This window comes from Crinia signifera, chromosome 6 (genome assembly GCF_055691185.1).
Source record: "Crinia signifera chromosome 6, ASM5569118v1, whole genome shotgun sequence".
Taxonomy (NCBI): Eukaryota; Metazoa; Chordata; class Amphibia; order Anura; family Myobatrachidae; genus Crinia; species Crinia signifera.
Genome location: NC_139222.1, coordinates 176,992,996 through 177,009,272, shown reverse-complemented (window position 1 = coordinate 177,009,272; position 16,277 = coordinate 176,992,996). Strand labels below are relative to the sequence as shown.

The window sequence follows — 16,277 nt, the reverse complement described above, 5'->3', positions numbered from 1 at the left end:
TCTCTATCACACTGCAGCAGCAGCAGGAAGTCTCAGGAAGTCAGATCCAGGAAGCGTCCAGCACGCTACAAGCAGTGATCAAGTGATCAGGTAAGGTATTTGCAAGGATCAGGTAAGTATTAGCAAGGATCAGGTCAGTATCACGGCAGATAGGCACGGTGACCGCTCTGCACGCTATTCCAGACCGGAATGGTGTCTGCAGCGCAGTCACCGGTAGTTTAAATGTCGCGCCTTGGCTGTGATTGGTCCGTGGGTCCCACGGACCAATCACAGCCTTGGGGGCAGGTGGGGTGAGGGTGGGGTGAGGTGTCATCGTCACCGATGACCCCCTCATGCCCCCTGACGCCCGGCGGTGATTGACACCTGTGTTACCAAGCGTCTGATTCGCTGGTAACACAGGAAACCGCTGTGAATGGCTGTTCACACTGAACAGCCAATCACAGCGATCGCCGACGGGGGGGCGACATCGCAGCCCCCCCTGGGCATGCAGGGACATGTCTGCTGTCAGGGACAGCAGACATCGTCCCTCTGTCACTGCGTCTCGAGACGCAGTGACAGTTTAAAGTCATGACGTATATATACGTCATGTGTCGGGAAGTACTTCCCGGCCATGACGAATATATATACGTCAAATGTCGTGAAGGGGTTAAAGGAGGTTTTGTGACATCTGCGCTGGCCTCGATCAGCCGGTCCCAGTCGCAGGGTTATGGAAGGGTCAGAGTTACTCTATCTGCACAACCCGAGAAAATCATTTGATGGTGAGTGAATCTCGTATGGATGAGCGACAGGATACTGGATTGTGAAATTCCCTCGTAGATTTTCACAGGGCAGGTTTCACTCTGACTGGCCAGCAGCTAACCAATCATAGTCTTCAGCAAATTTGCAGATGACCGATCAGGTCTGAATCAGGCCCATAGTTCCATAGTATGACAGTATCCTTTCCTTCATACTGTAGTGTATAGCCAGGCACTTCTACCAAATCCTAGATGTGGGCCAGCCCTCTGCCTGTCCTCTCATTCAAGTCTCCAAGGGTGTCGGATGGGGTCCATGACCCCCATAGAGGGAGAATATAATAGGTAGCGAGCCACCGCGCCCGCAACATGGCGAGCACAGCGAGCCCACAAGGGGCTTTGTTGCGCTGGCCACGCTGTCTGAGTCCGGCCAGTCGGGATCCCGATGTCGGGCTAATGACTGTCGGGATCCCGACTGTTGGAATGGCATACCACACCCGTCTCCAAGACTTATACACTGCTGTACACCAGAACCTCGACCCGGGTTATTGCCGCTCCACTCTGGGCCGGGGCTTGGTGTAAATGGTCTAAAAAAAAAGAAAAAAATAACCTGGGTCCTGATCCCCGGGTGTCTGACCCAGCCAATTCTCAGGGTCTGACATGGGGCATCCCCGAAGTCAGGGGATCTGACCTGGGGACCCATTTCCACCAATAGGGAAGCCCATTCCTCTGGACGACAGCGCCCTACGGTCAGTCCGGAGGTTGGGCAAGGGCCATATACAGCATCCGCTGCTGTCTACGGTACTATGCAGATGGCAGTGGAGGCTGGGAGGAGGTGAATGGATGCCTGTGTGCGGCATCAGCTGACCTCGGGCCCACACTCCTAGTCAGTCAGCCATGGCCGCCCCACACCCAAATAAATATTTTTTTTTAAAGTGTGTGTCCGGACCCCCTGACAGGCCCGGGTCCGGTTAAAATGTACATGCCTCCCTCCCCTCTCGGCAGCCTTGGCCATGGAAGCCATTTCATTATAGTAGAAGAGAGTGTCAATGAGTAAGGGATATCCTTGGTCTCCATTTCAAAATGAAATTGGGTTATAGAAATGACTTTGTCAAATGGGGGTACTAAAGGATATTTCCAATGTTGGGCATTAGTGGCTCTGGCGGATAACAGAATATGGCCTAAAATAAAAGTATTCACTGCTGAAAGAGAGGGGAATGAGCCACAGTTAAGTTGCAAGTGTAGTCAGAAAACTGAGGGATTAACAAGTACATTTACAAAGGAGAAAGTCCTCACAGAACTCTCAAAACTGAAAGTGGATAAATCAAATGGGGCCAGATGGGATACATACAAGGATACTAAAAGAGCTTAAAGGGGAGCTGGTAAAACCAATAACAGAATTATTCAACCAGTCACTAGCTACTGGAGTAATCCCAGAGGACGGGAAAACAGCAAATGTAGTCCCACTGCACAAAAGTGGAAGAAAGGAAGAGGTAAGCAACTATAGACCAGTAGTAGGGAAATTGATGGAAACACTCTTAAAACAAAGAGTTGTAGAATATCTCAAAAGCAGCAATTTACAGGATCCGAAACAGCATGGGTTTACTGGGGGAAGATCATGTCAAATAAATCTTATTTACTTTTTTGACTGGGTAATAAATCAAGGTGGGACTGCAGATGTAGCTTATCGAGACTTTAGTAAGGCTATTGACACTGTCCCACATCGCAGACTGTTAAATAAACTTGAAAGCTTGGGATTGGATTTTAAGATAGTTGAATGGATAAGAGCGTGATTGCAGGACAGAAAACAGAGAGTTGTAGTAAATGGAGTACAGTCAAAGAAGGGAAAGGTTACAGGTACCCCAGGGATCTGTACTTGGACCAGTGCTTTTTAATATCTTTATTGGTGATATTGCAAATGGAATTGAAGGTGAAATGTGCCTTTTTGCAGATGACACACCAGGAGGGGTAAAACAAATGATTGATGATCTAGGTAGATTAGAGGAATGGTCAAGAGCATGGCAACTACAGTTTAATGCCAAAAAATGCAAAATCATGCACTTGGGTCTCAAAAATCCAAAGACTAAATATAGTATAAATGGGACTATAATGGAAACTACTGAGGAAGAGAGGGATCTAGGTGTCACTATTTCAGGGGACTTAAAGGCAGGGAGGCAATGTAACAAAGCAATGAAGAAGGCAAGTCAGATGCTTGGTTGCATAGGGAGAGGTATCAGCAGTAGAAAGAAAGAAGTAATAATGCCACTGTATAGGTCATTAGTACGACCTCATCTAGAGTACTGTTTTCAGTTCTGGAGGCCATATCTCCAGAAGGATATAAATACATTAGAGACTGTACAAAGAAGGGCAACTAAAATGGTGCATGGCCTAAATCACAAAACATACCAGGAAAGACTAAAATATCTTAATATGTATACTTTAGAGCAGAGAAGGGAAAGGGGGGACATGATAGAAACCTTCAAATATATCAAGGGCTTTAACAAGGTACAGGTGGGAGACATTCTTCACAGGAAGAGGAGCAGCAGCAGAACACGAGGACATGCACTGAAACTAGGGGGAGGAAGATTCAGGGGAAATTTGAGGAAGAATTACTTCACAGAAAGAGTAGTAGATAAGTGGAATAGCCTCCCATCAGAGGTGGTAGAGGCAAATACAGTAGAACAATTTAAACATGCTTGGGATAGGCATATTGATGTCCTTACAAAAAAATAAGGATCAAATATGGTTTGAGGTAACATGTTTAAAAAAGGAGCAGATTAGATTGGCCTAATGGTTCTTATCTGCCGTCAAATTCTGTTTCTATGTTACCAATGTAATAGAACCACAGAGGGGTCTGGGGACAACGTAAGACCTACAACATCAGAAATGTGGGAAAACACCTTAAGCCAAAAAGGCTGGATAATGGTACAAACCCCAAAAAACATGAAAAATAGTACCATCGTAATTACAGAGGCACCAGCAAAGTTTAGAGGTAGCAGGCCATATTGTATGTAATTTAGCTGGGGTAAAATACAGTCTATGGAGTAATTTAACACACATTTCAGCATGATTGATACATTTAGAGAGATAAAAAGAAGACAGATGGATAAATTCCCAGGGTTTGAGAGTAAAAGTGCAGTGAAGGTCATTCTCACAATTTTGTTGAGCAAGGTACTTGACTAGCATATCCGGAGGAGACAGTACCATACCAAATGGATATGGCACCATGTGAAGAAGCTGTATTCAGTCTTTTAAAAATACGGTCAGGGGGGACATGGAAAGCATTGGTTACATTTCCCACCTTTTCTACCCAATAAGCGGTATTCAATACCACCGGCGAGGGGGGTTTGTACAGCGAGCATGGATTTTCCTTGCCAAAAATAAGCCAACCTCAAGGTGGCGAGGAGGCAAACAGCGAGTGAACCAGATTCGTGGAATACCCAGGGGGCGAGCTATCTGCACTTCTATGGGCCGATAGCTCACCGTCAGGGCATTGAATACCGCTCATTGTCTAAATTGAGAATAATAAAACCAAGCTCAAGGTCGGAAAATGCTAAAAGGGAGGATGGTGAAAAGTGGTTCGCAAGGGACCCCGCTACAATATTCTGACCATGTTTAGTTGCAATGGGTGCCGGATGGCCTCCTGATAGTTGGTATACAGCAGCTCATACTACACCTGTTGCAATAAAATTATTTTGTACTACTGCTATATATGGTGCTGCAGAACATAATTATGCCCTATAAATAATAATACACATCTCTTTTGTGGCTTCCAGCTTCCATTTCAGCTACATACTGTAGGTTTTGGTTTATTTAAATGTGTTTATTTGCAGTTCTACAAGTAAGGAAAAAACAGGGATATGTGCATGGACAGACATGGTAATGGGATTGAGTAGTCAGGGCACTAGATTCATCGTAATTGCTGCAATCCTACCTAACCAGAAAATAATAAAGTCCTACCAATGCAGTGGGTCCAGTATGATGGGCTTAAGCAAAGGGGTGACGTTTTCTGCATTAAGGGTTTTGTAGTGGCTCCTCATATAACGTATTTTCTGCACTATAAGGTGCACCGGACTATAAGGTGCAGTCTCAATTATGGGGTCTATTTCTGTACTTGACCCATACATAAGTCGTACCGTATTATAAGGCGCATGCTAAAACAGCATGTCTGTTCATTGGTGCCATTTTCCGGGGTCGTCGCAGTGTACGTAATACGTAGCGTACATATTACATCCTGATGTCATCAGGAAATGGTCCGACAGTCAAACTCAGTGCACACATAAGGCACACCTGATTATAAGGCGCACGGCTTATTTTGGCAAAAATGTAAGGCTTTTAGGTGCGCCTTATAGTCCGAAAAATACGGTAAGCCTCCAGATATTTTATTTTAGAGGAGCGCCAAACAAAATTATAGTAATGGTGCAGGGGGGTTAAAGATGCATACACATTAGACCACTGGTTCCCAACTCTGGTCCTCAAGTACCCCTAACAGTGCACGTTTTCCAGGTCTCCACACAGAATCACAAGGGAAATAATTAGCTCCACCTGTGGATCATTGAAAATGTGTCAGTGAGTAATGAGTGCACCTGTGCACTAGCCGAGCGACCTGGAAAACGTGCACTGTTGGGGGTTCTTGAGGACCAGGGTTGGGAACCTCTGCATTAGACGATAAAATAAACACACATTACGCACAATAACAACCATCGTTAATTAAATTTTTGTGCATATTGTCTAATGTGCGCGCACTATGGGCCTGATTCACAGTTGATCACAAAAGCCAAAATGTTTCTCAAATGGACAAAACTATGGGGCTGATTCAGACCTGTTTATACAGACCCATTTACAATGGTGGGGATCTGCGCATGCGCATATATGCACATGTGCAGATCACCTGCTATGTGCATGTGCAAAACTATGGGGCTGATTCAGACTCGTTCATACAGACCTGGTTTCAGACCCATTTTCGATGGTGTGTGTGTGTGTGGGGGGGGGGCGGGGTCTGCGCATGTGTGTATATGTGCATGTGCAGACCCCCTGTGCGAACGCCTTTGGCTAGTATCACACTTGCAGAGGTGTTCGCATGGGGAGGGGGGCGGGCAGGGGGTGGTATCAGGGGAACACCTAGAATTTTATGGACGTCCCCATAACAATGCTGTTGTTCCCCTACGAATGCAGGCGTGGTGATGCCTGATCAGGGCGGGCGGCTGGCGTCACATGACATCTACGCCCGCCCTGTATTCGGCGATCAGTGTTGGGAATAAAAGTCAGTTTAGACAGACTTTTATTTCTGAAGGGGAGAGAAATCATTCCATGGTCGGTGACCATGAAATGATTTCTCTCCCCTTCGGCCACATCCCCTCACATGCTAGCGAGAGGATGCAGGCAGCGCAGGTGTTTGGCAAGTGCTGATGACCTGTTCTCTAGGCTGTGAGTATACGTAGCCTAGCAAATAGGTCTGAATTAGGCCCTATGTGCATTGCAGGTTGGGCAGATATATTGCAATGTACAAATAAAGCATCCAGTATTTACCCTGCACAGAAACAAAATAACTCACCCAAAAATCTGACTCACTGTGCACATGTTACGTCAGTCCTACCTGCAGTGCACATGGGGTTGATTCAGACTTAATCACAAAGCTGCAAATTCACATACGCGAGCCTGTCCTGCATACAATCCTGCTACTTTTTTATCACTGGCAGTTTGCAGGGTGAATGACAAGAAACCGACGTTTGGGGTGGTAACCGCCCATTTTCTGGGAATGTCTGGGGAAACGCAGGTGTGCCCAGGTGTTTTAGGCGAAGTCACGTGATGTCAGCTCCGGCCCCAATCAACCTGTTTCTGTCTCAGCCGCCGAGTAAGTTCTGTGATACATAAAGACATCACATAGGGCCTGATTCAGACTTACTCTCTGAGCTGCGAGTGTTTGGAGCCCAACAAGCAGGTAAACACCACTCCACCAAACTTTCCTGCCCCACCCACACACATTTGCAGCCATGCACACAGTGGGAAAATCACACACTATCGAATTATCGAAGTCTAGACTCACTCGGTGCTGCGAAGGCCTTGGGGAGAAGGAGGCTGCTGACAAGGGGAGGCTACTGACAGCTGGGGATCCCCTAGTAAATGCTACATTACTATGCCTAAATTCCCACAGGGCGTCAATCACCCTGCAAGCAGCGAGGGAAGGCTAGCCTTAGCTGGCTGTGTTCGGACGAATGGCTTGTGCATTGCATACTGTGCAATGCACAGTATTGCACAGTATCACAGCCCAGTGAAAGGGTCTGAATCAGGACCACAGTGGGAAAATCATTGGATGGTTAGCGGATTGCAAATTAATTTGCAGATATTCACAGGGCGGCCATATCATGGCTGGACAGCATACACCTGATCGCTGGGCTCGGAAAATTATCAGCCGTACAATGAGGTCTGTATCAGGTCAATGGTGGTTTTGTCCATTTAAGAAAGATGTTGATTTTGTGATCAACTCTAAATTAGGCCCTATGTAATTAACGATGCCCCTCCCTGTGGTGTGTTAGAGTCCCCCTCTGTCATTTGTGTGGGCGGCTCAATCCTGATGGGCCTAATTCAGACCTGATTGCAAAGCACCTTTTATGGCAAAACCATGCTATGCTGCTGTTGGGGCAAATGTACAGAGAAAAATTGTGCTTTGAAATCATGTCTAAATTAGGCTCTGCATCATCTAGGGTCCAGGTGGCGCTTAAATCACAAACAGGCAACTATAATAAATGAATAAACAATATTTATTAATAGCAGCATGATCAAATGATAAATGAATAAAACTGACAACAAAAAGTAATAAAACCTTCCAGGGGTATTAGTTTCACAATATAGGTAAATATTAGCTAGACATATAAATGTGCATATAATATCACTGATGAAAGATAAAGACATTTTGATGTACAAGCATTAAAGGTAGCCCTTGCCTTGAGTAAGTCCTCGTGTCCAGCACCTTGAGGGTTTCATTTGAAAGGTGTATGATTCACCAGAAATATATCCCTAGGTGTTTGGAAATATTGGCCCTTATTCAGATCTGACCGCAGTACAAATTTGTTCTCAAAATGGGCAAAACCATGTGCACTGCAGGTGGGGCAGATGTAACGTGCAGAGAAAGTTAGATTTGGGTGGAGTGTGTTCAAACTGAAATCTAAATTGCAGTGTAAAAAAAAAAGCAACCAATATTTACTCTGCACAGAAACAAAATAACTCACCCAAATGTAACTCTCTCTGCACATGTTACATCTGCCCCACCTGCAGTGCACATGGTTTTGTCCATTAAAGAAGGAGTTTGCATTTGCAATCCAACCAGAATCAGGCCCATTGTCTAAATTACAGTAACACACGCAGGGCAATAGAACACAATGCTGTAGCTTGTTTTATTGCAGGAGTTTATCATTTCCATTTTAAAATCTCAATATGTAATGTTTCAGTAACTTTTGAGTCACCACAACAGGAATTGTAGTATCAATGCAAATATTTGTTATAATGGAATCACAAAAGCAATGTAATTTGTTTCTGTGATAAATATGTAGCAATTGGTTAACATCAAAACTTATATTTCCATATTCAGGGTCTGGCATGTCAGCAATTAAGTAGAACCATTATTTAATTGCCCGTTTCCACAGTTTTTCTTGTCCCTTTACTGTCCTAAATTGTTTGTAAAGCTGCAGACAGCTTCCAGAATTAATCATTACAAAAAGCTTGAGGGAAGATTAGCAGCAATGACTTAACGACTTCTTTGTTTGGTTAATTGGCAATTAGGTCAGTACTTTCCTTAACATGGTTGATCTGTCTCAATATATAGAACAATACGTTTGGCTTAATTATCATTAGATCCATGAGAAAAGTAAAACAGCCAGGATGGACCAAGCCAATGACAAGAATCCTGAGGTCACAGCAGGTTCTGGTGTGTGCTGCGACAGTGGGCAGTGCACCTGTACCGTTGCTGTCCTACTTACATACAGTATAAATGAGAATACGTCCTGTTGGACTGGGACTTGGCTGGGATAAAATTCACTGCTTCCTGTTTACCAACCTTGTGCAGAGAAAGTTTCCCCCCTTGTTGCATTTAACTGTCTACATAGAAATATATCCTGTATCTAACCACTATTAATTTCTATCCTGCTGGGGAGATGCAGTTAACATACCGCTGGTAGGGATGCCGGCAGTCAAAATACCAGTGCTAGAATAAAAACATTGCTCTCAATGCCAATGATATTATCCCGACTGCTGGAATCCTGATCATAAGTATGCCTGGGCAAGTTAGGGTTGGTCCACCGTGGGGGGCAGGGGAGGGTTAGGTTAAGTCACTATTGGGGGTGGTTTAGGGTGCTGGGAGGGAGGTAGTGAACCACCGAGGATGAGGGCAGGGCCAAGAGGTTCGGGGGCAATATGAATGTGCCAAGTGCATAGGTGATGTGGTTGGCTGTTGAGGGTGGTATGGCCACTTTGGCGTCACTATTGGGGCAAGTTGGCACTGCCGGCATCAACACCAACGTCACTGATGGTGGTGTGCCCAGAACCTACAGAGGTGCTGGGCTTCCCTCAAGCTCTCCTCTTCATGTTGATAGATGCTATGCGCATGCTCATGAAATCAATTCATGCAACAGTGGCATGATGCAAGCAGGCTGTTTTGCCCTTTAAAAAATTGGACAGGGCATGGCGCTAAAACAGCCTATAGTGAAGACTAGGAGGTTTAGGCACAGGCATAGGCCGGGTGCCGGACGGGGTCCCGACAGTCACCGACAGCCGGGTTCCCGACGGCCACCGGCTATTTTCCCTCGTGGGGGTCGCAGCAAGCCCGCAAGGGGCTTAGTTGCGCTCACCATGCTGTCTGGATCCGGCCAGTCGGGATCCCAACATCGGGCTAATGACTGTCGGGATCCCGTCTTCTCACCCCAACACAGGCACATATTTTGCTGCCATTACCCGTTATCTTCTATTAAGAGGTTGTTCCCTTGCACCATCAGTCTTTGCCTATTGTTACGGACCTGTTTGAAAATGCATGTGGTGGAAAGAGTGAGCTAACCTACTACTGATTAGCTGTGTGCACTTTTCCACACTTCTTCAGATGCCTTGGGGTAGCTGTATTATCTTGCATTTTGGGGGAGAGGCACTGATACCACTTCTCCCCCATGTAATACTTTGGGGAAGTTTGTTCAATAACAGTGACACTGCACATCCTGCTATCTACAAGATATTGTACTGATAGGGTGGCCAATGTATGAACTGACCGGTTCAATACCTGCAGCTATGGATTTCGTCAGCTGAAGGTGTTGTTGCCTCATTCACCACAGCAGGAACAGCTCTGTTTGGCGGGCTGTGGCGGGTGCCATCTCCAGGCTGCATCAGAGATCTGGCAATAGTAGAAAGCTCTTTCTCATGCCCAGTGAGTCGGCCATGGGGAGAGACACAGATGTGCTGTGGGTATTCTGGCAGTGATCACTGAGAGGGGGAGTTTACACTCCCTCGTTTTAATCCAAGATGTTTCTACATCTCAGTTCTGCTGCTTACCATTTCACCACGTTGAAGAGGCCTAGCAGAAAATGCTTTCCTGTAACTAGATAAAGTTATTATCTATTAGCACAGCTCCACCTATTTCATAGTACAGGTGTAGAAAAAAACTGACTGTGTGTCTTATTCTATGAGATTTAATTGTTATGTTAGTGTCACTTTCATACCTGTACTGTATTCCCTATTTTTTTTTACAGAAGGACAGCATCTTTGTAATCTGATGGTGAAATGTGGCTACATCTACCCTTTGCAGGAGCCCACTAACCTCATTCTGAAGCCAGACAACAGCCTATACAGGTTCCAGGTGTGGGAGACACTGTTGGGGTGTATTGATTGGGTAACGGTTCCAGGTGTGGTGCCATTCCTGGGTATAGTGGTGGGGTAATGGCTCCAGGTGTTGTAACACTGTTGGGCTGTAGTGGTGGAGTAACTGCTCCAGGTGTGGGAGGTAGTGCTGGAGTGTAATGTTGGGGTAATGGCTCCAGGTGGGGTGCCACTGCTGGGCTGTAGTGGAGGGGTAAAGGCTCCACGTGTAGGATATACTGCTGTGGTGTATTGATGGGGTAATGGCTGCAGGTGGGGTGCCACTGCTAGGCTGTAGAGGTGGGGTAAAGGCTCCAGGTGTGGGATATACTGCTGGGAGTAATGATGGGGTAATGGCTCCAGGTGGGGTGCCATTGCTGGGTGTAGTGGTGGGGTAATGGTTCCAGGTGGGGTGCCATTGCTGGGTGTAGTGGTGGGGTAATGGTTCCAGGTGTGTTGTCACTGCTGGGCTGTAGTGGTGGAGTTATGGATACTGCTGGGCTGTAGTGGTGGGGTAATGACTCCAGGTGTGGTGCCACTGCTGGGCTGTAGTGGTGGATAATATGATACATGGAATACTACTTAGGCATAATAATAATAATCCAAAGGTCCCAGATAAAAGGAGTATTAGATGAGGTTACAAAGTATGAAAGAAAGAGGGGGTGCAGGATTAAGTTACTGTATAGGCAAATTTGTAGTTGTGTAATAAAAGATATAAAAATGATGAAAAATGTTGCACATAGAATGTACTGGTATCACCTGCCTGATACAAATACATGCAATATATCACACATACAATAGTAGCATATACAATATATCAGTAAGGTTAAGTCAGTCATATAAATTGGGCTAGAGGTAATTCTTTAAAATAAAACAACATTTTGCTTCCCTTTAGACGCCATATTTTTGGCCAACACAACAGTGGCCTGCAGAGGACACAGATTATGGTGAGTATTACGCCTGGGTCCTGGACTACTACAGTCAGTATGGGCCTTATTTTGGTTCATTCTTTCTGACAAAATCCTTCTTAGATGGGCAAAACCATGTGCACTGCAGGTGGGGCAGATGTAACATGTGCAGAGAGAATTAGATTTGGGTGGGGTTTTACTTCAAAGTGAGATCTATATTGCAGTGTAAAAATAAAGCAGCCAGTATTTACCCTGCACAGAAACAAAATAACTCACCCAAATCTAATTCTCTCTGCACATTTTACATCTGCCCCCCCTGCAGTGCACATGGTTTTGTCCATCTAAGAAGGATTTTGTCAGAAAGAATGAACCAAAATAAGGCCCTATGTGACAGCATTGGATCTATATACAATGCTACAATGCTCTAGCTATGATCATTGGAGGACAATATAGTTACTTCTGAAATAATCTATCTCTCTATAATAATCTACTTCTCTATAATAATCTGTCAGGGTAAAAATTGGTATGGGTCTGTCCCATTTCACACCGCTAAGCTCACCTTCTGGACACATGTTGACAGGCTCCCCCTAACTGTGGTTTATATTGTTACATTACAGCGCTTGTACCTTCAAATTAATTGCAAGTATGCGTGATACCTGTCACATGTGAACATTGCTGTTAATGAATAAATATTAACTCCCCCATTATGCCAATTACTTATGCAAATGTGATGGCGGAGACAGTTTCAGCAGTGTGAAAAACATTACCACAGGAGAAGAAAGATTCAGTGGATTTTTTTTTTATGGATTGATGTGGTGAAAACAAGTGCACATTGATCTGTGACCGTTATCGCATCATATTTGTAGTCGTTGGTTTTGCCAAATTTTTTTTTTTGTTACAGCAATTTACCTTGCAAAGAAAAATATCCGTAAAAAGGGTATTCTGGAAGAATATGAAAAGGTGAGTTTTATCTGTTATATTTACTTGCAATACTTTTATTGTATGACTTCCTTTATTATTGTTCTAAATGATTGCCTTCGATCGGAGATTCAGACACCCTTAAGGCCCCCATACACAGGGTGATTTACCTACAACTTGGGCTTCTGCAGCAATCAGTCACATGCGATGCATTGCACCGGAACCTGCGAATCGCACCTGCTGCAGAAGCAATCTGTGGAGGCCCCCATACACTATGCAACTTCTCCGAGGTGAGAAGTCGCATCCAACTCCCTTATACCCCTTTGGCACAGAAAATGAAATTCCCACGTGAAGCAGTTCCACCCGGGAATTTTTTTCTGTGTGAAAGGGTCAATACGGACTATAAACTATGACCAGGATTGGAGGCCCGGAGTTTAAAATCCGGGTTGACCCTTTCACACAGGCAAAAACCCCTTGTAATAGCGAAAATTACGAGGTCTAAATTTTAGACCTGGAGATTTACTCTCCTGCGTGAAGGGGGTCTGACAGCGTGGGCCAAATAGCCTGGCACTTCAAATGCCGGGTAATTGGCAGGTTATTCGGCCGCCGCTGTCTAAAAGCCTTCACACAGCGGAGGCCGAATAACCTGGCAATTATTAATTTGATCGATTACACAGGCTTTTCGCCTGTGTGAAAGGGTCAACCCAGATCTTGAACTCCAGGTCTCCGACCCTGCAAATGACCAGGTTTGGAGACCTGGAGTTTTAAGGCCCCCATACATTAGGCCGACTTGTCCTCAGGACAAGTCGGACCCAATTCTCCTGTAAGCCACTCGGGAGCTCCCCGGGAGGCTCACATACAATTTGGCACTTGATGAGCCAAATTTGACATGTGATAAATCGCTTGCGATGAGGTGCAGGGGGGGGCGGCGGTGATCCTCATCAGGGGGAGCAGTGGGGCAGGCAGCGGGTCCCTGAGCGCTTGGTTGGCGGCGCCGGCGAGTGCTGACCTGGCCGGGGTGGTGTGATGATCACAGTCTCTCTCTCATTCAGCAGCGCTGCGGGAGCAGCGGGATGGGACGCGCAGTGGCAGGTATTAGATTTTTTTAAAACCTGTCAAATAAGAGCTCTCAGCCAATCAGAGAACAGACAGTCATTTGACAGGTATTTTAAAAATCTAATACCCGCCACTGTGCGTCCCACTCCCGTCCCTCAGCGCTGCTGAATGAGAGACTGTAATCATCACACCGCCGGCCAGGTCAGCACTCGCTGGTGCCGCCAGCCAAGCACTCAGGGACCCGCTGCCCGCCCCACTGCTCCCCCGGTTGTCTGCATGCATATGCCTGTCAGGTGGGCAGGCATATGCATACAGGGAGGTCGGACGTGATCGTACATGCTGACCGTCCGACCTCCCTGATCCGGTCCGATGCGCACAGGGCCGCGCATCGGATCGAATCAGATATCACACACCCGCGATTTTGGCCCGATTTCACCCGGTTATCGGCCCAAAGTGCCGAAATCGGATGAAATCGTCCCAAAATCGCATAGTGTATGGGGGCCTTAAGACCCAGATTTACTCTTTCACACAGAAAAAGGCCCTGTGTATTTCATGAAATTCCCCGCTGGAACTGCTTCACCTGGGAATTTCATTTTCTGTATGAAAGGGGTATTAATCTGAATGTATTAATATAAACATCTAGCCACATAAAACAACTACTTTGCAATAAATACCAGTAACATCTTCCCAAGTATGTCAGAAAATACTACAAACCACCGAGCTCTTGTTGCCCTTTGTCTATGTCATACTGATACCAGGAAAAAAGTGAGGGTATTCTTCTGATATATAGTTAGAAAATAGAGGCAAGACAACAATAATAGAACCATAGAAATGATCAGTAGCATGCTGCTGCGGCGCACTGTCAGGGGGATGTCAGTAGGAGTGCAAACATGCCTTTACTTGCAATTACATAACTCACACCAATGTTTCTGGTTACCAGAGCAATTGAATAGGGAACAGTTGGGACCCTTTAGAAAGTCAAACCCTGAGCATACTCCGCCACCTTATAATAGTCTGCTATTGGCCATAGATAACCACAATCTGCTGTACATTTTAGCTGTAAAATACTTTCCTAATGTTCCTTTTCTCACTAAATATTTTCTGCAGAATCATTGTGCTCTCCCTGGATACTTCATAGTTTATGCTAATTTTCTTAATAGCTAATTAGATTTTCCTTCCTCTTTTTCCGTTCCAGGAAAACTACAGCAATTTGAATAAGAAAATTAACCACAAATGGGACTTTATCATCATGCAGGCAAAAGAGCAGTACAAGTGAGTAGCAGTCTCTGGCAGAGTGGAGCTGAGTGGTTAGTTAACCCCTTTCATTCCAGTCTCACTCTGAACACAAGGAGCGATGCTGGATATAGTAAAATCAGCATATTTATTTATTTATTAACAGTTTCTTATATAGCGCGTACATATTCCGCAGCGCTTTACAGAGTATAGTTGAACATTCACATCAGTCCCTGTCCCAGTAGAGCTTACAATCTATATTGTACCACATGTACACACACACACACACACACACACACACATTCTAGGGTTAATTTTGTTGGAAGCCAATTGACCTACCAGTATATTTTTGGATTGTGGGAGGAAACCGGAGTACCCGGAGTAAAACCACGCAAACACGGGGAGAATTTGCAAACTCCGCACAGTTAGTTAGAGCCAGGGTGGGGATCGAACCCATAACCTCAGCGCTGTGAGGCAGTAATGCTAACCATTACACCATCCATGCTACCCCAGCATATTGTTATCAAATGCCACAAAGCTGTTGTAATTGAATATTACAAAAAAATATATATCATGAGAATATGCTAGTACCAAATGGATGCTTTTTTTTTCATCTGTAGTTTTATGATGCTGTCTAGTTGATATAGTATTTTCCTAAATGGTGTTAAATTGGCAGAATGTTTTAAACTGGAACATTGACAAATTTACATTTAATATCCCGAAAATACGGCAATTGCCGTATTTTCGGGATAGTAAATGTCAAAAATAAGTGTATTTCTGGATACAAATACACCTATTTTTTTTTACAAATTTCCTTTAGTAAATTTCCCCCTTGTGTCAAAAAATCAGGAATTTTATTCTGTGAATGGTCATGTTATTTTTATTCATGTGCTTATAGCACATGAATATATATTTAATTAAAAAAAAATATATTTTATTTTTTTACACATAACAGCCAGCAGGGGGCCGGGAGCCGAGAGCCGCTCATTAGATATTCATATATTCACTGCTCCCGATCATTACATATGCACGATCAGGAGCAGTGAAAACCCGGTCCCCTGCTGGCTCTTGTGCTGCCTGGGTCCCGGGGAACCCTCCTCCCCTTCACATACGTTCTGGGGCAGGCAGGGAGACTTCCATCTCCCTGCCTGCCGCCGTCCCCCGGCTCACTGCAGGATGCCGCAGGGGTTAAGATTCGCCGTCAGGGGCAGCGAGCCCCTGCGAAGTTGAATACGGGGACAGCAGGGGGATAGAGAGGCTCTGGAACACGGCGACAGTGCAGCGAATCCTAAACAGGATTCGCTGCACGCCGCGATTATCTTCATTGAATACTGCCCATAGAGCAGAATATCATTGTTGCTCATGTCCCCCTAATGAAGCTTGAACCTCTCCCCTATTTTATGTGTTTGCCACCACAATAAAAAATGTGTCTTTATTAGCTTCAATACATTATTAGAAGGTGTGAGCTCCTCAGAAAGGTATCAGCTCCTCAGAAAGGTGTCTAACCACTATGCATCAAGCTTATTTCACATTAAGCTCATGTGATCTTGGTATCACCAAGTAAATTAAGTTTTTACTCCCCACTTCCAATCTTGAA

At 45.1% G+C, this 16,277-nt stretch overlaps 1 protein-coding gene across 6 annotated transcripts in view; it reads left to right on the top strand.

Moving 5' to 3' along the window:
• RGS9 (regulator of G protein signaling 9) overlaps positions 1 to 16,277 on the top strand; it is a 139,230-nt gene that overhangs the window by 62,036 nt on the left and 60,917 nt on the right. For all 6 annotated transcript variants that reach the window (XR_014444547.1, XM_083148212.1, XM_083148213.1 and 3 more), the window contains exons 4-7: positions 10,460 to 10,566; positions 11,461 to 11,512; positions 12,375 to 12,433; positions 14,643 to 14,719. Coding sequence is in view for 5 of the 6 variants with exons in the window: in XM_083148212.1 (XP_083004338.1) it covers positions 10,460 to 10,566; positions 11,461 to 11,512; positions 12,375 to 12,433; positions 14,643 to 14,719 (295 nt within the window). In the remaining variant the exon portion in view is untranslated. The remainder of the gene's footprint in view (positions 1 to 10,459; positions 10,567 to 11,460; positions 11,513 to 12,374; positions 12,434 to 14,642; positions 14,720 to 16,277) is intronic.